The sequence below is a fragment of the Esox lucius genome, chromosome 2, assembly GCF_011004845.1.
Source record: "Esox lucius isolate fEsoLuc1 chromosome 2, fEsoLuc1.pri, whole genome shotgun sequence".
Taxonomy (NCBI): Eukaryota; Metazoa; Chordata; class Actinopteri; order Esociformes; family Esocidae; genus Esox; species Esox lucius.
In genome coordinates, this window is record NC_047570.1 from 23,387,982 (window position 1) to 23,411,032 (window position 23,051).

General features: G+C 41.6%; 1 protein-coding gene across 2 annotated transcripts in view; it reads left to right on the forward strand.

The window, feature by feature from the left end:
• The window catches only part of LOC105025714 (carbohydrate sulfotransferase 8), a 254,513-nt gene that overhangs the window by 60,074 nt on the left and 171,388 nt on the right, over positions 1-23,051 (forward strand). The window contains exon 2 of one of the 2 annotated variants that reach the window (XM_013136969.4): positions 11,174-11,378. In XM_013136969.4, coding sequence (XP_012992423.3) covers positions 11,204-11,378 — 175 coding nt within the window. In that variant the 5' untranslated portion in view covers positions 11,174-11,203. Of the gene's footprint in view, positions 1-11,170; positions 11,379-23,051 lie in introns of both variants that reach the window. The other variant, XM_020052047.3, reaches the window with a different exon arrangement.

A 23,051-nucleotide genomic window follows, 5' to 3' on the forward strand; every position in this document is an offset into this window, starting at 1 on the left:
TTCTGAAGAACCTAGACAAGCAGCACTTTAAATCTTGTCTACTTTTCAAATTACCTAATCTTTTGTATGACTCTCAAAAAACTAGCTAACCGACACTCTAAATTATTCTCCTGCATAACTCTCAAATTATTATTCTATGATTACTATCAAATAACAAGCTCTATTTTTTGACTCTCTTGACTAACTTGCTCTTTGAAATACTTCTCTCTAATTTCCAGTCACATGCGTGTCGAAGTGACCGGATTTCATTAACCTTTCATGCACGCAGTTTCAAAACAGCCATTCCGAAAATGCCACAGGTTGGAACTCAAAGGTGATTTTGTGACGTCCGACGATTTGCACGTCATTGGTCATGTGGTGTTGTACTTTGAAAGGAGTTTCTGGTACACTGCATCAAAACAGGAGAGCAGTGCTTCTGAGTTTGGTTATTTTATTCATCCTATCCCTAGTTTGCAATTCAAACCTTTGTGCCTGTGTCCTGCCTCCATGCCGCACCCTGACATGCTATTGAATATACAGTAGCCTTCCTAGAACAAATATAATAATGCTAAATAAGACCATGATGGCCCAGGTAGTACTGAAATAATCACAGGAACCAGTGGTATAGAGTGCCACCCACTAGAGGAAAATGTCCCCCCAAGAAATATGAAGCCATCTCATTCAGACTTAAGAAAGTCTTTCATTATAAAAGTAAATTCACAAACTCAAACACGTACATACACACACAAACACACACTATCAATATTGTGCTAGCTGCCAGTGTGACCAGTGGGTGCTGAGATATTAGTAAAGTTTGGAGTTTCATGGCAGCCCCTTAAACCAGTTTGATTTAGAGTCTTAAATATAGCATCAGCAACCTTTCATTAGATTTAGCCAGACAATATATTGCTTGGGTGTCCAGCATTAATGTGGATTAGCATGACAGATGGGAGACATGCTGAAAAATCAATACCTCTGTCAACTCAACAAAGTCTTGCTCTCCTAGACAGAGGGAAAACAAATAAATGAATGGCTGAACTAATCCTGACTGGTGAACTAGAAATGATGTCTCTCTCTTGCCTCTGATATCACTCTTGTAGCAAGCAGTCCTAAGCAATCTAAAGGAACATATGAGACACTTCCATGAATATTAATTCTGCTTAAATGTTTAGGTAAGTAAAGGTTAAGTGTGGTCTATTTTTCAAACACATAAAAAAGTCCTGTTTTAGCTGTATGTACAGCATTGAACATTGATTAAAGAAAGGGTTTGGTTTTGAATACTGATTAAAGAAAGTGTTTGGTTTTGAACACTGATTAAAGAAATGATCAGCACCGACTCATCTCTATTCATTTTTGCTCGTGTTTACCCATACAGGTAAACAGAATATGGCAGTATAAATTGGCTCAGGAAGACAGGGTATGACAGTTCCAATTGAAGTCTGAATGGCAGTTTAGTTATTATCCATTTTGGTACAATAATTATTATTCAGAATTCCCAAAGCACAGTAACACTTTTAGACAAGATTCAGGTTTCAAAGTTTATTTGTCAAATGCACCGAACAACACAGCGTCATCCTGCACAATGAAATTCTTGTGACAATGCACCTGACAACCACGCAGTCAGAGTTAAGAAGAAAAGTATGTACGCCAAAATATAACCAAACAAAAAATAAAGCAATAATATAGGTGTTACGCTGCTATATTATTGTGCTGGGGGACATGAGGGATGTACTACTAACTTTTCTCAGTTTCCTCCAATTTTAAATTTTAGAAGGAGATGAGGTCCTGGTCCACACCTGCGGATTACCTGGTTTGGGGGGACCGTTGCTGTTCCTGTCCTTGTCCACCTGGTCATACTTCTGACCTAGTCTAAAATCAAATATACTCTGGATTTAGCCAAGAGAAATTTATTTATTATTCCAAATGGACTCTTAATATCTCACCCGGCACAGCCAGAAGAGGACTGGTCACCCCTCTGAGCCTGGGTCCTCTCTAGGTTTCTTCCTAAAATTCGACCTTCTTAGGGAGTTTTTCCTAGCCACTGAAATTCAACACTACTGTTGTTTGCTCCTTGGGGTTTAAGGCCGGGTGTCTCTGTAAAGCACTTTGTGACAACTGCTGTTGTAAAAAGCGCTTTATAAATAAATTTTGATTGATTGATTGATATACTTAATATAATGTACACTAGCAGCAGTTTAAAAAGAGTACTGTAAACTAGCAGCAATCTGGTAGAAATATTGAATATTATAGATACATATGATTTCAATAAGCTTATGAACGGTGACATAGCACACTACAGCTTAGTGGTGAGAATTAAGAAGGAAAATATATATACAGCAAAAATATAGCAAAGAAATATGAAGCAATAATATACACAACACTGTACATTAACGGTAGTTTGAAAGAGTACTGTAAACAAGCAGCAATATTGGTAGTAGTATTGAATATTGTTGATATGTCAAGATAATATATACATAAAAATATGAACTAGCAGCAATTTTAGATTAGAGTAAGAAGGAGTGTATGAACAGTATGCTAGATGTATTGAATATTATAGATGCATGTGAGTGTTATATGCTTATGAATGGTACAGTACATGCAAGGGAATATTCTAATGCCCATTAAATGTACCTGAAGGATATCTGAGCATGTGGAATGTTTGTGTCTGATCAGTATGATCATGGATCAGTGTTACTGATTGAAGAGCCTTATGGCCCGAGGGGAAAAAACATTTGTGAGTCTGGGAGTGCATGCTACGATCTAGCGTGCTACGTGTGTGCTACGTGCTAGCGTCTACCAGACAGCAGCAGTGTGAACAGACCATAGCCTGGGTGGCTTTGATGATGTTCTGGGCTTTCCTCAGTATTCGTGTATTGTAGATGCCTTGCACAGAGGGGAGATGGCAGCCAATGATGCACTCCGCAGACTTTACCACCCTCTGGAGGGACTTACTGTCTCCAGCGGAGCAGCTGTCGTACCAGGCAGTAATGCAGCATGAGAGGATGCTCTCAATGGTGCACCTGTAGAAGTTGGCGAGATACAATGGCTACAGAAATATTCAAATCCCTTCAATTCTTTACATTATATTGTGTTATTCTAATTTATAATCAACCAACATTTTCTGCCATCAATCTATACACAATACCTCATAATGACAAAGCAAGAACACATTTTAAGAAATGTGTGCGAATGTATTGAAAATGAAAAACTGAAATCTCATGTACGTAAGTATTCAGACCCTTTGTTGGAGCGCCTTTGGCAGTGCTCATAGCTTTGAGTCTTTTTGGGGATGTTTCTGGCAGGTTTGCACACCTGGATTTGATCGGTTTCCCCCGATTCTTCTTTGTAGATCCTTTCAATCTCTGTCAGATTGGAAGGGAAGTGTTGGTGCACTGCATTCTTCAGATGTTTCCACAGATGTTCAGTTGGTTATAAGTCTGGGCTTTTAGCGGGACCACTCAAGGACATTCATAGACATTCACAATCTTGATGAATCTCTTGAGGCTTGACATTGTGGTTTTGCTAAAAGATTAATCTTCACCCGAGTCTCAGGTCCTATGCACTCTAGATCAGGTTCTCTTTAAGGACCTCTGTGAATTTTGTCTCCATTAATTCTTCCCTAAATCCCGACCAGTCTTCCAGTCTGTACCACAGTGAAGCACTTTCATAGTGTGATGCTTCCACCACGTGCTTCAGTGTATGGATGGTATTAGCCATGTGATGAGTTTGTTTTTGTCAGATGTATTGGTTGGCATATTCAGGCCAAGTAGTTACATTTTGGTCTCATCAGACCAGATCATATTTTCCACTTCCTCACGAGTCCTCCAGATATAGTAAAAGGCATGTTATATGCCTTTCACCAAGGGGTGGCTTCCATCTAGCCACTCTACCATAAAGGCCAGATTGATGGCGTGCTGCAGAGATTCTTGTCATTCTGGCAGGTTCTCCAATCTTTGCAGATAAATTCTGAAGACAAACTCTGTTACAGTGGCCACCTCCCTGACTCAGGCCCTTCTTGCTACCAGCTCTTGGAAGAATATTTGTGGTTCCATATGTATTCCATTTTGCAACGATGGAGTTCACAGTGCTCCTGGGATATGTCAATGCTTTAGCAGTTTTCAATAACCTTCCCCTAATCTATGCTTCAAATTCTTTGAGGTCTACATAGAATTCCCTGAGGTCTACAGGGAGTTCCTTGGACTAGAGCATAGTATTGTGCAGCTGTAACAGTCAGCAATTTGGAAGTGGCTTAATGCAATGAATGTAGTCTTAACTCACCATTGGTTAGATGACCAGTTGCTGAGGGCCACAGCTCAGGGAATGAAAACATTTATGATGCTTCCATTGTTGGTACATCTACAGCGCCTGAAAAAATTAAGAGACCACTGCACCTTTTCCTTTCCTTTCCAAAAAAGTTGAAAAGGAAAGTTTTGATTGAGAAACAGAAGCGTTCAATTTGCAGTGGTCTCTTAATTTTAACCCTTCCGTTCCTCACTCATAATCTTCCTTTTCAACTTTTTTGGAAAGGAAAGACAAAGGTGCAGTGGTCTCTTAATTTTTTCCAGAGCTTTATTTGTGTGCCTTCTTGGCAATTGCACAGATCTTTTCCTCCCTCCTGAGATTGTAAGAGATGATGGTCCACTAGATTTGGAATGATTCCGTTGCCTTCAATCTCAAGAGGGCGAGGTTGGTTGCTTTTTTTGAAGTCACCCACCATTCACAGTTTTGTCTGTTTTGTTCCAGGTAATTTTCATTGCACCAGGCTGTCACATTTTCCATGGTAAATGGATTGTTGTCAGTGATGAGACCGACAAGAATGTTGTCTTTTTGCAAACTTAAGAAAGCTTGGCAGAAGCATTGTTGGAGGTACAGTAGTTTGTGTAGAGATGGGGTGAGTGCACACATTTTTGCAGGGCTCAAGCACTGAAGGATGAAAAGTCAGAAATGTTGTGTCCTGTTGGTCAGGAAGTCAGTGATGCCCTGACCGTTTAAGCTGGACACATTCAGCTTGAAGAATTAGTCTTTTAGTAGTTTTGGGATGACGGGTTTAATATTGTTTTAAGCTAAAACAATATCCTTGCATATCTCTTTGGGTTCTTGAGGTGTTGGCAAACAACTGTGCATCGAGGGAGGCTTCAGTAAAGGTTTTGAGATCGGACCATGGTGGCAGCTCTGATTCCATTCTAAATGAACTGCTGTCATTTGAGTGTGATTACCATCACTTTTTTTAACCAGTTTGTTGATATTTAGGGATGCATTCAAATACTTTCCTTAAGGATTATACACATTTGTAATTTACTCAAATAAAAATGTAAGTAAACCTCTTCAGAAATTACTCAAGGAAGAGAAAAAAGTATCAAGTCAGAAAACTATTCATGCACTAGTTAAAAAGGTAATTTCTGTATCTCATAGAGGAACAATAGTCACATGTTCACCCCATTCAAAATGTTTCTTTCACAAATACACTGTTTGCATAGAAATAGATTTTCAGATGATTGATCATGTAATTGTTGTACACTTTTGATCAAATAACACCAGACGAATAAAGACATCTATAAATAATCTGAGCATAATAAGAACTTTCTTTCCCTCTATTCGGCTGAGTCTGTCTGCTTCACTGGAATGTTGAGTGGCATTTCTTTAAAACGCTCATCCAATCCCTTGATTCCTTACAAAACAACACCAATCATATTCCACGGTTCACAGTGCTGTATCCAACATTGTAGCAGCACTCTTCAGAGCACTGTTAATGTCTGCACTCAGTTTATTGTGTGAGTACATACTAATACATATAGGCTGTATATGTACAAAAAGTAATTAAGTGAAAAGTTACTTTTTTTCAAAAGATTTGAGTAACTAGAAAAGTATTTGCTCCTCAAAGAATTTACTTAAGCATATGTACTGTAACAAGTTACTTGTAGTGCGTTTCTATCCAGACTTGGTCTCCACCTACAGTATATAATAATGTCAACAATAAAACATCTGATCCCTTATAAGAAGACAATTCCTAATTTGCAAACCAAGCTAACTTGATAACGACCTCACTGACACCATCCACAACATATCAACAGATAGGCTTAAATCATGTACTTTATTAAATGAAAGGGAAATGTGAATTTGAATGTGATGATTAGCGTTAAGACTTTCACCCATCTCTATGGCAACATCCTGCTAATAATATCACAACATTCATTATTTCTTGCCTTTAAATAAAAACAAACCAGACACTCAGCTGTGCTTTGGCTCATTCATTCCACAAATGGTATTCCCATAAATATAGTAGGCTTCGAATTCAAATATGAAAATTATAGGGCTACCTTTTAGACCATAACTCTATGCAAATTTGATATTTCATACAGTAGCTTTGAATGAGTCACAGGAATTTCTCAACCCACAGAAGTGTGAAATCCTGTGCTGTTTGCTGTGTTGATGATATGACATTACTTGGGTGGTTTGTAAAACCTCCTGTGTGTGTGTGTTTACAGGTAAAGGAAAGAGCTAAGTACATGACGTTGTTTACATACTCAAAAGGTATGAAATGAACACCTGTGTATCTTCTTTAAGGTAATTTATAAAAATGCTTGGCGGGCCCAGGTTGCCAATTAGTTTGGCTACCAGGGCTATGTCTTTATTGAAAACAATGCACTTGTTATGAACATGATGTGTGTTGATCTAACCTGGCTATCAAATTGAGCACACTAACTGTAACTCATTGTACCCTATATTGGAGGGTTGGCTAACTCTGCAGAGATTAAGCCATTGGTTAATGTAATTTATTAGGCCATACCAAGGCCTTACATTTTACCTGCGTTCATACATTGTCCAGTAGTCTACTGATAAATATCACCAGCACAACTGCTGTAAATGTTTGATGAAGTGGGGAGCTGAAAATGTTATGATCTCTAGCTCGTACTGAACCTCTCACACATGCTGTATTTATGAAGGAACTGAACTTCTTTGTGTTTTATGTTGTTATTATATTTCACTTTATGTGTAAATATTTTTGCCAGGTTTCTCTTGAACATACACTTTTATTCTACATGAGATTCAACTTGGTAAAATAAACGTCCAATAAAAGAAAATGAATATGAAAAGATTGCAAAGCAGTTTTCCAACTGAGTAAAACAGATTCCTCATTCACTTTCCAGCTGGAAGTGCCTGATTAGCTCACAGAATTTAGATTTATTTTTGCAATCCACAGTAGACCTGCCCCCAGTTAAAGCAGATTAAGCAGACTAGGGGTCATTTAGGTCTTCTACAGATCGCAACTATAATTTGAATCCCATTTCCTCAATTCAAATATTATTATGGCAACACTATACATTTAGGAGCCAAACTTGAGTTATCTGTTTAGCCTGTTATCTGTTTATGATATGTTAAAATATATTCATGCCTAAAATGCATTTCCAGACTTCCCTCATAAAGGTCAATTTATTAAAGAAAAAAATATTGAAGGAATAACATTCTGGGGTAATAATTACATATACAGTGTTCTATAGTAATATCAGTCCCATGCGAATAGGGCTTACGATTTTGGGGCTGGAATAATAACATTCTCACTAAGTTAAAATGACCCACATGGCAGATTTGGACGGGACTATAATTATGGATATAGTGTTTTGTGCCAGTGCACATAATTACATTACCTGACCTCCCCCAGTAAATAGAATCCCGTCCTTAAGTCTCTCTGTATATGAGTGTCTACTAAATGAAAAATGTACATTTAAAGATCTCATTGACATTTTGACCGAGGGATAATTGTTGGGACACATTTGGCTTCAGTGACAAAAACATGCAGATTTTTCAGGATATGCCATGGCTGTCTCAATCACCAGATCACAATATCGTTCAATTCAAATGGGATATGCTGGATTGTACCTGAGCCATCTTTTTCCTCCACCATTAACAAACCCCCAAATTATGGAATTTCTTGTGGAAGATTGCCATCCCTTCAACAGAAGAACACTTACAGAATTTATGCCAAGGCATAAGTTATAGCACTATATACGGGTGTAATTTGGGATAGACCCTGCATTGGGAAGTAGTTAACTCAACAAGGTTCCCCTGATTTTCTCTCCACTACGATCTAATGTATCCCTATAACAGTTCTATAAACTGCTTTCATTGGACACTTTCACAATGCCAGCAGCTAGTCTTTTGCCCTCTTTAACCAAGAAGACTTTCTCCCCTGCCTGTCTGGGTTCTCTGCCTGCTGTCTCCTTTCCTTATGCTGTGACACTCTTTAATGAGCTCCCATAGCTGGTCTGCTGAGTTTCAGGCTGCTATAGCTAGAATATTATTCAAATCTGTTCATTAAATATAATGTTGCGTCTTACACAATAGCAGTGTGTAAACACAGGCAATTTATTTTTCTCAATTCTCATAAAGCGATGTGTGTATATGTGTGTGTGTCCGTGTGTCAGTGTGTGTGTGTGAGTCAGACTGTGTGTGTGTATGTATTTACATACCCGTGTTCTTGTCCATGTGTCATTATTGCACTGTGTTGGTTCATTATTATGATGCTAAACATGAAGGTCTCCAGTCTGGACTTGTAAGGTTCTATAACATAATTTAAAAAATAATTTGTTAAATGCAATGCCATCTTCCTTTCTGGAATGAATTACTTACTTGACTCTTTTTTGAGAATAGATGATTCATTTTTTATGCTGTTTAGTGTTGGGTTGTTTTCTCTGCTTATTGTAAGGTTGGTCCAACTTCTTTGAGTCGTGACTCCACAGACCTCCTCCTGTACCTGGGTCTTCCTAGTTTCCAGGAAGGTTGTAGGTTAGAGCTGGCCAGGTTGTGTTAGTGGGTTGTTTCCTCAAGGTCTCCTGTGAATAACCATTTCCTGTATTATATTTGAGTGGAAATGTGTTCTTACTGTGGGATCTGATATTTGGCCAGTTATATCAAAATGTACAGTATAAACATGTGTGCATTCACTACTTTAAGTTCCTCATAATTATCTTTCTCAGACAGGAATTGCTGGATTGCATTCTTTCAGAAATAATTGTAGTCACATTTTCACTCCAGTGTTTGCGGCACATGTGTTTTACACAGACAGCATGGAAGAGCAAAATGTGCTTTACCACATTGGCTCACCTGAGTGTCTTGCAACAGGACCTTGAAGTCACAGCATGTTGAGTGCAGCGAATTAAAAATGCTGCACCATATCTGCACCATTCATACCAAGCAGGAGTGGGTAGATTTCTGTAAAAATGTCTGTGTCCATTGCCAAAAAGATACATTTAGTCTTTGTTGCCATGATTCTGTTTCTATAATGCAAAAACAGATTGCATATTGTAATTCATGTCATGGTCAAATTACAATAGAGACATATACAGTAGTAATTACAATAGAGAAAAATACAGTGGTAATTACAATAAAGACAAATACAGTGGTAATTGTTCTGCAGCTGCTGTTTTATTTATGATAGGAGTAGTATATGATCGGCAAGGCTTGGTCTACTACTGTAAACCAAGGTTTGGTTCTGTGCTGGTTTCCTTCATTATCAAATCATATAAAGTTAAATAGCAAAACATTAACAAAATTCAAAGCTTCATACAGGGAGGCAGTCTAGTTAGGACATTGGCACTCGGTCATGTTGTCCAATATAATCAGTCATTTCACAGCTGAACAGGGAAACACTACCCTGGGGACTGTCTGTATATTTACTGTATGGTGCCCTACCTGTTTCCTCAACTGTGGCATTTACTATTATGCACTGTGGAGAGAATCGCTAAAGGTTTAGGTGTTTTAAATGTGATGGTCATGTTTATCTGAGTCATTGTCAGCCGTGTGTGATTGTGTCTGGGTGTGTCTGTGGCTGGGGACGTGGGAGGTGGACATTCAAAACCTTGCCTACCTTGTGCTGTGCAGTCAAGCTCATTCAATCTTTCAAACTATTTGACAGACATTGACAAACTGTCAGGCCCCAGGTCTGCTTTGTTGTACAGAATAACAGACTGTTTTGGTGGCTCATCTCTACTGATAGATAATCATCACAAAAGCATAGTGTGCAGAACAGGTTTTCACCACCATCCATTTTACTCCATTGGCTCTAGTAGTCATTAATAATTGGAATAGTGAATTGAACAGGGCCACTAACTGGCTCTTTGTCTTTTTCTTATCGAGGCAATTGTTTATTCCCGACAAGGAAATAAAAACATGGCGTTTGACTACAGGCCACCTGGAAGCTTGAACAAGATAATTATTGCGAAGTGAAATTAGATATGCAGGTAATTAATAGATTCTCATTCAAAGCTTCATTTGAGCATTCAGTCTACATTCATTTTTAGAGTGAGTGTTATTCATGACATCACACTTTAAAAGAACACAGTGCATACTAGATAGGCATACATAGTATAGTGTGAGTAGAAATTGGGAATGTAGGGGGGAAAGTTGTATGCTATCGAGAGACTCTAACTTAACATGGAAAGTGTTCCAACACATGCTTGAATCAAGATCCTATGCTGAGTAGTTTGTGCAAGAAGAAGGCAAAATGCCAGAAAGGTTCCCTTCTACACAGGTCAACCAGGTTAAGATGGAGTGTTGCCTTGTTAATGTCCAAAAGAAGAAACTGTGCCACAGGCTATGACTTCTCATTCCCCCTAAAAGAAAGTAACTTCCACTAGTCGGGATGGCATAGATGGTCGAGTGACTCAAACAGTAATAACAAAATCAATGCGATGGTGTACAGTATATATATAACGTTCTTACTGCATATTCTCTGTCTAGTTTTTACTTTGGTGGTTGTTCTTCAGATTATCTTATATAATGATCTATTTAAATATGTATCTATACTGTATATAACTCCATTAACTAAATACTTTTTTATCTAATTTAAGTATTTTTTGTTTCATGTTGTTTGGAGCGTCGGCAAGCAGTATATCTGGTCATAAACTACACATACACACATTATGTTTATTGATCTTGGCCGGAAGACAGTAAGACAGTAAGCAATGCAAAGATAATGTATTTCTGTTGTCATCACATTTTATAAAAATGATAATAAAATGGTGATAATAAAATGATAATAAGGTGATAATAAAATGCTAATAAATGCGTAGGTAAAGAAGCAAACTATTTGAAAATGCGGCCATTATTATCTGAATGATCATGAATCCCTTGTGACCCATGTCGTGTCCTGCTGTGTCCTAATCCAAACTGCTTATCCCTGTTCTCTCTCCAGCAGTTGGACACACGGAGTAAGAGCTGAAGCACCATGCTGTGGCTCCAGTGTAGAGTAGTAGACGCTGTGCGTGGGAGGAGACGAATGAGGGCCACGGCCGTCAAGTTACCCTGCTCCTTTTGGTTCCTCCTGCTGTTTGGCGCCGGAGGACTCGTCCTCTTCATACACCTCCAGGATCTATCCGAGATGGTCCAGCAGCAGGCTCCAGGTCAGTGGGACAGGCCCTTTTCTACACACAGTTTCTACTGACCTAAAACTGGAATGGGTTTATCGTGACATTTTATGTTTAAGTCTTATCCAGAGTGACTTACAGTACTGAGTGTATGGATTTTCATAGTTATTTCTTAAATCTTGTCCACATGTGGGAATCATTCCTACCACCCTGGTGCTGTAAGTCTAAATGCTCTACCAGATGAGCTACACAGGGTCTGCATCAGTACTGTGAGGTGTGACACACGCATGTATACCCTCATAGATCCATTCAACTGCATGTACTGATGTGGATGATTGAAATATTTTACTAAATCAACTATATCATTATAAACAAAAGTGTATGGTTTGCCTTCCATACTGAAATAAATGAGTGAAAATGAATAAATGGAGGAATCAACTAGCTTAGTGGTGTGCAATGCCATGACTCCTCATGTACGATTGCTGATTATAAAAAGAAAATTCACCTATTGAGATAAAAAATTAAACAAAGTTGGTTTGGGAAGTATTTTAAGATAATTTGTTAGGTTGCTTAAACATGATTAATGATTTTCCACCAGAATGTTGGGCTTCAAAATTGTATTTTATGCATAAATAAGGATGACATTATCAGAGAGACAGGGTTGGGACAGGAGACTCTGATTTGATGGAGCCGTGAGCCTGCTGCTTGAAATGTAAAGAAAAATCCTTTCTCAAATGCTATACTCTACTACAACATACATATGTCCAGTTGTAATTCATTTTGAGACGTGATGCTCACCAGGGCAGGGTCCAACGCTAACTGGCCTGTCGGGCCATTTGGCCTGAAATCTTCTCACCCGGACTGTATTTTTATTGGCCCCTGAATAAAATTAAAAAAACATTATATAATTGTATTTTACAGATATAAAGTATGTAAATATAATTTCATCAGAATATTGATTTATACCACCGATTTGCATGTAATATGAGACATGAGCTGATACAACCAATTGCTCTTTAAAAAAATTAAGCAATGCACATCATTAGTTTTTAATAAATGGTTATCAAATTATTAGCTACTATAAATATAATCTTCTCATGAAGATGCTTGCGTAGTTGATGTGACACAAAAGCATGAAAATAAAATAAGTGAGTTAATATATTTATGGTAAAATAAATATGGCGCAATACAGTATTTGCTGTAGATGGGTGACTGTCTCCTTGTGTCACTGCTAGCAAGCGCTCAGGCAGGCGTAGTTAACAGACACAGGTCCGTATGGTTTCTTTATCTGTATTCAACGGACTATATCATGGAGGTAATTTGTGAATGGGTTTTTCTCCCTCTTTACAACATGATAGGCAATCGTAATTAGTTTTTCAATTTGGCTACCTAATTCATTTTGAAGACGTTCATTGGTGCAGTCGCTGGGTGGGACTTAAGAGCCAGTTTTCGGTAGTTTTTCGTTCCCTTAGTAAATGACCCTGCCTTATCGGCTTTCGTTGGGAACGCACATCATATACGGAAGTACGCCACAGTCAAAAGTCAAAAAGGATGACAGGATACATTTTTAAATATTATTCTATGAATTTAAATGGAGAAATTGAGCACTGGCCCAGTGATGCAACTTACCTCACATACCTGAGTTTGCTGATTTTTTATTAGAGTCAAAGGGGAGAAAGTTAGCTGAACCCCTTGCATTGATGCCACCTTCTGCGTTTGAGGCTGAAAGTCACCATTTAGAAGATCATTGTCGGGAGATTATAATTTTAAGAGCAGCTACTGAGAGCTGTAGGCAAATGTTGGGATTTTAACAAACACAAGTATAAATTGAGATTGAGAATCCAGCACTATATCTAATATTTAAAAATACATATTGTAGTTGCAATTGTTAATCTTCCACTAACTCTCTGCGCTCCCTTTGCAGACCACTTTCGCACCCCGGAGGGGTTTTGTCCCACAGTAGATTACTTTGCATAGAGAGATGCTCAAGTATGTCAAGTTAATGTGAGATGATGCCAGGATGTGCGTACGTAAATGAGGGTGATGTCCTTGGTGGTGCAGTGACAGGGCCAGTGGGGAACACCTGCTACAACAGAGCCCAGGCACCACAGGACTGAGAGGGAGAATAGAGGATATAAACGTGAGACTTTGAGAGAGAGAGAGAGAGAGAGAGAATATAGATAAGGCAGAGAAATGGGGAGAGACAGAGGAAAAGAAACAGAGAGAACCACAGGACTGAGCAGTAAAAATAGAAAGTGAGACACCACAGATGAGATCTCAGAGAGGCTCCATGCGCTGCTGTGTGTGGGTCTATCATGTGTCGCCCATGTCATCATCAGTATCCGACTAGATGAGTACTGTGTCAGCCTCTCTATCAATAAGAGCCACTTACAGAGAGTGGGAACACTCCAGGCTCTAATATTCTACTGATTGTCAGATGCTTGTAGGGATGATATCACACGCACATGCACACAAATGCACACAAATTCACACACACATAGCCAGGGTTTGGGAGTAACGGATTACAAAAAACATTAACTGTAGTTCTTTTTGTCACAAGCAAAGATATTGTAATGGAGTTACAGATACTTTTGGGAAAATGGTATGATTACTTCTTGGATACATTTTTGTTAGAAAAGAATATGTGCAGTAAATCTGAGGATCAGCATGTGTACAAGTGTGTCCATGCATAACCAGATAAGTGACCGAAGCACTTGTTTAAGTACCTCTGGTTTTGCTGATGATAAAAATGTTGAGGTCCGGTATGGCGCAGCCGGGGCCCCACCCTGGAGCCAGGCCCGGGGTTGGGGCTCGTACGTGAGCGCCTGGTTGCCGGGGCTTTCCCCATGGGGCCCGGCCGGGCACAGCCCGAAGGAGCGACGTGTGGCCGCCTTCCCGTGGGCTCACCACCCACAGGAGGGACCATAAGGGGCCGGTGCGGAGAGGATCGGGCAGCAGTCGAAGGCGGGGGCCTAGACAGCCCGATCCCTGGACACGGAAACTAGCTCTAGGGACATGGAATGTCACCTCGCTGGCGGGGAAGGAGCCTGAGATTGTGCGAGAGGTTGAGAGGTTCCGACTAGAGGTAGTCGGGATCACCTCTACGCACGGCTTGGGCTCTGGAACCACACTCCTTGAGAGAGGATGGACTCTTCACCACTCTGGAGTTGCCCATGGTGAGAGGCGGCGGGCTGGTGAACGTGAGGGTCGTTTCTATGCTCCTACGGGTCGGGATAGGTCTCTCACTGTTGTTTGTGCCTACAGGCCGAGTACCTGACCTTCTTGGAGTCTCTGGGAGGGGTGCTGGAAAGTGCTCCGACTGGGGACTCTATCGTTCTACTGGGGGACTTCAACGCCCACGTGGGCAACGACAGTGACACCTGGAGGGGCGTGATTGGGAGGAACGGCCCCCCTGATCTGAACCAGAGCGGTTTTCAATTATTGGACTTCTGTGCTAGTCACACTTTGTCCATAACAAACACCATGTTCAAGCATAAGGGTGTCTATCAGTGCACGTGGCACCAGGACACCCTAGGCCGCAGGTCGATGATCGACTTTGTTGTCATTTCATCTGACCTGCGGCCGTATGTCTTGGACACTCGGGTGAAGAGAGGGGCGGAGCTGTCAACTGATCACCACCTGGTGGTGAGTTGGATCCCATGGCGGGGGAGGAAGCTGGACAGACTTGGCAGGCCCAAGCATACTGTAAGGGTCTGCTGGGAACATCTGGCCGAGTCTCCTGTCAGAGAGATCTTTAACTCCCACCTCCGGCAGAGCTTCAACTGGATCCTGAGGGAGGCTAGAGATATTGAGTCCGAGTGGACCATGTTCTCCACCGCCATTGTCGAAGCGGCCGCTCGGAGCGGTGGAAGTAAGGTCTCCGGTGCCTGTCGAGGTGGCAATCCCCGAACCCGGTGGTGGACACCGGAAGTAAGGGATGCCGTCAAGCTGAAGAAGGAGTCCTATCAGGCCTCGAAGAGATTCTGACAAACCGTCCGGCGCCTCAGGAGAGGGAAACAGTGCCCTACCAACGCTGTTTACAGTAGAGGTGGGCAGCTGTTGACCTCAACTGGGGACGTCGTCGGGCGGTGGAAGTACTTTGAGGATCTCCTCAATCCCGCCGTCACGTCTTCCATTGAGGAAGCAGAGGATGAGGGCTCAGAGGTGGACTCGTCCATCACCCGGGCTGAGGTCACAGAGGTAGTCAAGAAACTCCTCGGTGGCAAGGCACCGGGGGTGGATGGGATCCGCCCTGAGTACCTCAAGTCTCTGGATGTTGTGGGGCTGTTTTGGTTGACACGCCTTTGCAACATCGCGTGGCGGTCGGGGACAGTGCCTCTGGGATGGCAGACCGGGGTGGGGGTCCCTCTTTTTAAGAAGGGGGGCCGGAGGGTGTGTTCCAACTATAGGGGGATCACACTTCTCAGCCTCCCCGGGGAAAGTCTATGCCAGGGTTCTCGAGAGGAGAATACGGCCGATAGTAGAACCAGGAGGAACAGTGTGGTTTTTGTCCGGGCCGTGGAACACTGGACAAGCTCTATACCCTCTATGGGATGTAGGAGGGTTCATGGGAGTTTGCCCAACCAATCCACATGTGTTTTGTGTCCCTCGCGGCATCCTGTGGAGAGTGCTTCGGGAATATGGGGTCCTGGGTCCTTTGCTAAGGGCTGTCAGGTCCCTGTACGACCGAAGCAGGAGCTTGGTCCGCATTGCCGGCAGTAAGTCAGACTTGTTCCCAGTGCATGTTGGACTCCGGCAGGGCTGCCCCTTTGTCGCCGGTTCTGTTCGTAATGTTTATGGACAGAATTTATAGGCGCAGCCAGGGGCCGGAGGGTTTCAGGTTTGGGAACCACACGATTTCGTCTCTGCTCTTTGCGGATGATGTTGTCGTGTTGGCCCCTTCAAACCAGGACCTTCAGCATGCACTGGGACGGTTTGCAGCCGAGTGTGAAGCAGTGGGGATGAGAATCAGTACCTCCAAATCCGAGGCCATGGTCCTCAATTGGAAAAGGGTGGCTTGCCCACTTCAGGTTGGTGGAGAGTGCCTGCCTCAAGTGGAGGAGTTTTAGTTTCTAGGGGTCTTGTTCACGAGTGAGGGAAGGATGGAACGGGAGATTGACAGATGGATCGGTGCAGCTTCTGCAGTAATGTGGTCGATGTATCGGTCTGTCGTGGTGAAGAAAGAGCTGAGCCGCAAGGCGAAGCTCTCGATTTTACCGGTCAATCTACGTTGCTACTCTCACCTATGGTCATGAGCTTTGGGTCATGACCGAAAGGACAAGATCCGGGATACAGGCGGCCGAAATGAGCTTTCTCCGCAGGGTGGCTGGGCGATCCCTTAGAGATAGGGTGAGAAGCTCAGTCACCTGGGAGGAGCTCAGAGTAGAGCCGCTGCTCCTCCACATCGAGAGGGGTCAACTGAGGTGGCTTGGGCATCTGTTTCATATGCCTCTGGAACGCTTTCCTGGGAAGGTGTTCCGGTCCCGTCCCACCAGGAGGAGACCCAGAGGAAGACCTAGGACAAGCTGGAGGGACTATGTCTCCCGGCTGGCCTGGGAACGCCTCTGTGTCCCCCCCAGAAGAGCTGGAGGAAGTGTCTAGGGAGAGGGATGTCTGGACATCTCTGCTTAGACTGCTGCCCCCGCGACCCGGCCCCAGATAAGCGGTAGATGATGATGATGGTTTTGCTGTAAATAATTTTGTATACCTACATTAATATTTGCCCATATAAAAATATGGTTTCGTAATTTACTACTGATTAACATTTCTCGAAACAATAATAGGCTATACCACATGGACGGTTCTCTACATTCATACTGATAGTCTGACCATCCACATGGACGGTTCTCTACATTCGTACTGATAGTCTGACCATCCACATGGATGGTTCTCTACATTCATACTGATAGTCTAACCATCCACATGGACGGTTTTCTCTACATTCATACTGATAGTCTAACCATCCACATGGACCGTTCTCTACATTCATACTGATAGTCTAACCATCCACATGGACTACATTCATACTGATAGTCTAACCATCCACATGGACGGTTCTCTAAATTCATACTGATAGTCTAACCATCCACATGGACGGTTCTCTACATTCAAACTGATATTCTGACCATCCACATGGACGGTTCTCTACATTCATACTGATAGTCTAATCATCCACATGGACAGTTCTCTACATTCATACTGATAGTCTAATCATCCACATGGACTGTTCTCTACATTCATACTGACAGTCTAATCATCCACATGGACTGTTCTCTACATTCATACTGATAGTCTAACCATCCAGACGGACGGTTCTCTACATTCGGTAGCAGCAACTCCTCCAACTCCACTCACCTTTTTCCTCAATGGAACATCTGCCTTCGACTCAGAAAGTTCATTGAATATTTCAAGACAACCTACAGTGAACATAGACAGCAAATACATTCTTAAAATCTTGAGTAGAAACTTACAATTCCTTTTCCAAAAAGTTGGGACGCTGTGAAAAATCGAAATAAAAACAGAATGCAAAGATGGGCAAATAATTTAAAACCTATATTCAATAGAAAATAGTACAAAGAAAAAAAAAAATGCTCACTTTGAATTTGTGTATGTACAGTGGGGAGAACAAGTACAGTGGGGCAAACATTTATTTTGTCAGCCACCAATTGTGCAAGTTCTCCCACTTAAGAAGATGAGAGAGGCCTGTAATTTTCATCATAGGTACAACTATGAGAGATAAAATGAAAAAGAAATCCAGAAAATCACATTGTAGGATTTTTAATGAATTCATTGGTAAATTCCTTGGTAAAATAAGTATTTGGTCACCTACAAACAAGCTATATTTCTGGCTCTCACAGAGCTGTAACTTCTTTAAGAGGCTCTTCTGTCCTCCACTCATTACCTGCATTAATGGCACCTGTTTGAACTTGTTATCAGTATAAAAGACACCTGTCCACAACCTCAAACAGGCACACTCCAAACTCCACTATGGCCAAGACTAAGGAGCTGTCAAAGGACACCAGAAACAAAATTGTAGACCTGCACCAGGCTGGGAAGACTGAATCTGCAATAGGTAAGCAGCTTGGTGTGAAGAAATCAACTGTGGGAGCAATTATAATAAAATTGAAGACATACAAGACCACTGATAATCTCCCTCAATCCGGGGTTCCACGCAAGATCTCACCCCGTGGGGTCAAAATGATCGCAAGAACGGTGAGCAAAAATCCCAGAACCACATGGGGGGACCTAGTGAATGATCTGCAGAGAACTGGGACCAAAGTAACAAAGGCTACCATCAGTAACACACTAAGCCGCCAGGGACTCAAATCCTGCAGTGCCAGACGTGTCCCCCTGCTTAAGCCAGTACATGTCCAGGCCCGTCTGAGGTTTGCTAGAGAGCATTTGGATGGTCCAGAAGAGGATTGGGAGAATGTCATATGGTCAGATGAAACCAAAATATAACTTTTTGGTAAAAACTCAACTCGTTGTGTTTGGAGGAGAAAGAATACTGAGTTGCATCCAAAGAACACCATACCTACTGTGAAGCATGGGGGTGGAAACACCATGCTTTGGGGCTGTTTTTCTGCAAAGGGACCAGGACGACTGATCCGTGTAAAGGAAAGAATGAATGGGGCCATGTATCATGAGATTTTGAGTGAAAACCTCCTTCCATCACCAAGGGCATTGAAGAAGAAGCGTGGCTGGGTCTTTCAGCATGACAATGATCCCAAACACACCGCCTGGGCAACGAAGGAGTGGCTTCGTAAGAAGCATTTCAAGGTCCTGGAGTGGCCTAGCCAGTCATCAGATCTCAACCCCATAGAAAACTTTGGAGGGAGTTGAAAGGCTGTGTTGCCCAGCGACAGCCCCCAAACTTCACTGCTCTAGAGGAGATCTGCATGGAGGAATGGGCCAAAATACGAGCAACAGTGTGTGAAAACCTTGTGAAGACTTACAGAAAACATTTGACCTCTGTCATTGCCAACAAAGGGTATATAACAAAGTATTGAGATTAACTTTTATTATTGACCAAATACTTATTTTCCACCATAGTTTACCAATAAATTCATTAAAAAAGTGATTTTCTAGATTTTCTTTCCTCATTTTGTCTCTCATAGTTGAAGTGTACCTATGATGAAAATTACAGGCCTCTCTCATCTTTTTATGTGGGAGAACTTGCAGAATTGTTGGCTGACTAAATACTTTTTTGCCCCACTGTATTTATACACTGCCAATTTTGCAGGTTTTCCTACTTACAAAGCATACAGAGGTCTGTAATTGTTATCATAGGTACACTTCAACTGTGAGAATCCAGAAAATCACATTGTATTTGATCACCTTCCAACCAGTAAGAATTCCGGCTCTCACAGACCTGTTAGTTTTTCTTTAAGAAGCCCTCCTGTTCTCCACTCATTACCTGTATTAACTGCACCTGTTTGAACTCGTTCCCTGTATAAAAGACACCTGTCCACACACTCAATCAAACAGACTCCAACCTCTCCACAATGGCCAAGACCAGAGAGGTGTGTAAGGACATCAGGGATAAAATTGTAGACTTGCACAAGGCTGGGATGGGCTACAGCACAATAGGCAAGCAGCTTGCTGAGAAGGCAACAACTGTTGGCGCAATTATTAGAAAATGGAAGAAGTTCAAGATGACAGTCAATCTCCCTCAGTCTGGGGCTCCATGCAAGATCTCACCTCGTGGGGCATCAATGATCATGAGGAAGGTGAGGAATCAGCCCAGAACTACATGGCAGGACCAGGTCAATGACCTGAAGAGAGCTGGGACCACAGTCTCAAAGAAAACCATTAGTAACACACTACGCCATCATGGATTAAAATTCTGCAGCGCACGCAAGTTCCCCCTGCTCAAGCCAGCGCATATCCAGGCCCGTCTGAAGTTTGCCAATGACCATCTGGATGATCCAGAGGAGGAATGGGAGAAGGTCATGTGGTCTGATGAGACAAAAATTTAGTTTTTTGGTCTAAACTCCACTCGCCGTGTTTGGAGAAAGAAGAAGGATGAGTACAACCCCAATAACACCATCCCAACCGTGAAGCATGGAGGTGTAAACAGCATTCTTTGGGGATGCTTTTCTGCAAAGAGAACATGACGACTGCACTGTATTGAGGGGAGGATGGATGGGGCCATGTATCGCAAGATCTTGGCCAACAACCTCCTTCCCTCAGTAAGAGCATTGAAGATGGGTCTTCCAGCATGACAACGACCCGAAACACACAGCCAGGGCAACTAAGGAGTGGCCCCGTAAGAAGCATCTCATGGTCCTAGAGTGGCCTAGCCAGTCTCCAGACCTGAACCCAATAGAAAGTCTTTGGAGGGAGCTGAAGGTCCATATTGCCCAGCAACAGCCCCGAAACCTGAGGGATCTGGAGAAGGTCTGTATGGAGGAGTGGGCCAAAATCCCTGCTGCAATGTGTGCAAACCTGGTCAAGAACTACAGGAAATGTATGATTTCTGTAATTGCAAACAAAGGTTTCTGTACCAAATATTAAGTTCTGCTTTTCTGATGTATCACATACTTATGTCATGCAATAAAATGCTAATTAATTACTTAAAAATCATACATTGTGATTTTCTGGATTTTTGTTTTAGATTCCGTCACTCACAGTTGAAGAGTATCTATGATATTACAGACTCCTACATGTTTTATAAGTGGGAAAACCTGCAAAATTGACAGTGTATCAATTACTTGCTCTCCCCACTGTATTTCAACAATAGGGAGAGTCAAGAGGTTTCACTTTCTTTTCACAAACACAGTACATAACAAATAAGATTAAATAAAAAATCCATATGCCCAGGTATGTATAAACTTCAAAGTTTCTTTATTCGGGGGTAGGTGTTGTTCATTTGGTCTCTCTATTTGTCTTCTAATGCCTCTTAATATGAAAGTATTCAGATAACGTTACTGAGTTTAAGTAATCCAAAAGTTACATTACTGTTTACATATGTAGACAGGTAACGTTAATGGGTTACATTTAAAACAGCGCCTACTCAATCCTGCACATATCTGCCAGTTGTTTTGTGTATCCACCCTGGCACATGCAGTGCTATTGGGTCACACGCTGTAGTGATGGCAGTGTGGTTTAGTTTGTCTATTCAGAGATGGCAGTGTGGTTTACATTAGCTTGTCTATTCAGTATGCTAAACTCAATGTCATGGGGACAAGGTAGTGGCATGGCCTTCATATTGACAATGATGTGTGTACAAGGAGTTGCATTATACACAATTAATATTAAATTATTGAACTGTTGACATAATGTATTGTAATTGTACCCTATGAACATGTTAGAGCTAGCGGGGCATTGAATTAGTTTGAATAAAGAAACACACAAGTTCCACAAATGATGTATGACATTAAGTGTAACAGTGAACATTAACTAGGGTATAGCTTTCACTGCTGCAAAATAACTGAACAGTAGCTATGCCTTAAGCTACAATGCCTCACTTCCACCAGAAGCTCATATCTAATAGTGTTGAGTTTTAATACATTGAGTGTCAGCTTCTATCTATCTTTCTCTGTCCACTGCTCATCCTCTTTGTTTGGCTGTGGAGTGGTCACAGTCGGTAGAGTGCTTTGGTCCCCCATGGTTGAGATAACACCCACAATAGCCATATAGGAACCAGCAGTTTAACAGCCTGGGTAACTGTGTCCCTGATCTCCAGCAGTAATTGTTTAAGGGACAATTGAGGAGAAACCCACCAGCTACCAATCTCAAGGGGGGAAAAATGCCTCAAAGTCCTAGCACCCTGACATAAATTGCTGACACAAATTTCGATCAGGGAGAATTTTACAACCATTAAAGCCATGCAGTCACAGTGTGGGCCATTTGCTGAGAGGAGGGCTGGTCTGTAGATGTTGGTTATATGATGTTCCAGTAAAAGCATGTGTCTTCACTAAAAAACTCTATAGCAATGCATAAATTGAGTGGAAGAAACCCTAGGGCAAAGTAGTCTTTCTTCATAGGAAGTTTTGACAAGGACCCATTGAATGGACAGATGCAGTTACACTCTACTTGAGATTATATCATGAACATGACGTATTCAAGTGTTGAAGGACTGAGTGATAGTTAAGATATCATACCTTTACTCTGGATACACGCATTATCTGGCGAAGGGGAGTCATTTATTTGTCATAAATGAACCATCAAAGGATAATCTGCTGTCAGTTTTCAAATCAAGGCAAGAGGCAGTTTAAAAAAAATAATAATGTTTTATTAATATGGAGTTTTGCTGTAAAAACTATGGGCCATAGTCACCAAACTCAGTGCCTTGGAGGCAGTGGCGAAGACCACTGGAAAATTAAATATTTTTATTAGTGGATTGATGTATTTCTACCCAATGCATATTATTAAGGTTGTCAGTTCTGAAAAATACACTTGAAAACCTTCACAGAAGGCATTTGTTAGAAGTTAATTTATATATTATGTAAAAGTGTACAAATATATTTTTATTATCTCGTTTCCATTAATTTGATGATATTATCTTGAAGGTTGTTCAAAAACAGCATGGGACATGATCCAAGATGCAGGCTGACCTTTTATATCGTATTGTCACGGATGTTACAGGTGTATAATCACATAGCACTAATCCATCTCTTTACCCCTTTTCCCCTCTGATAACCATTGCATGAAAGAGAGCATGTTAGCTTGATTTGGTTACAGTCGCTAATCCATAGACAAGCTCTG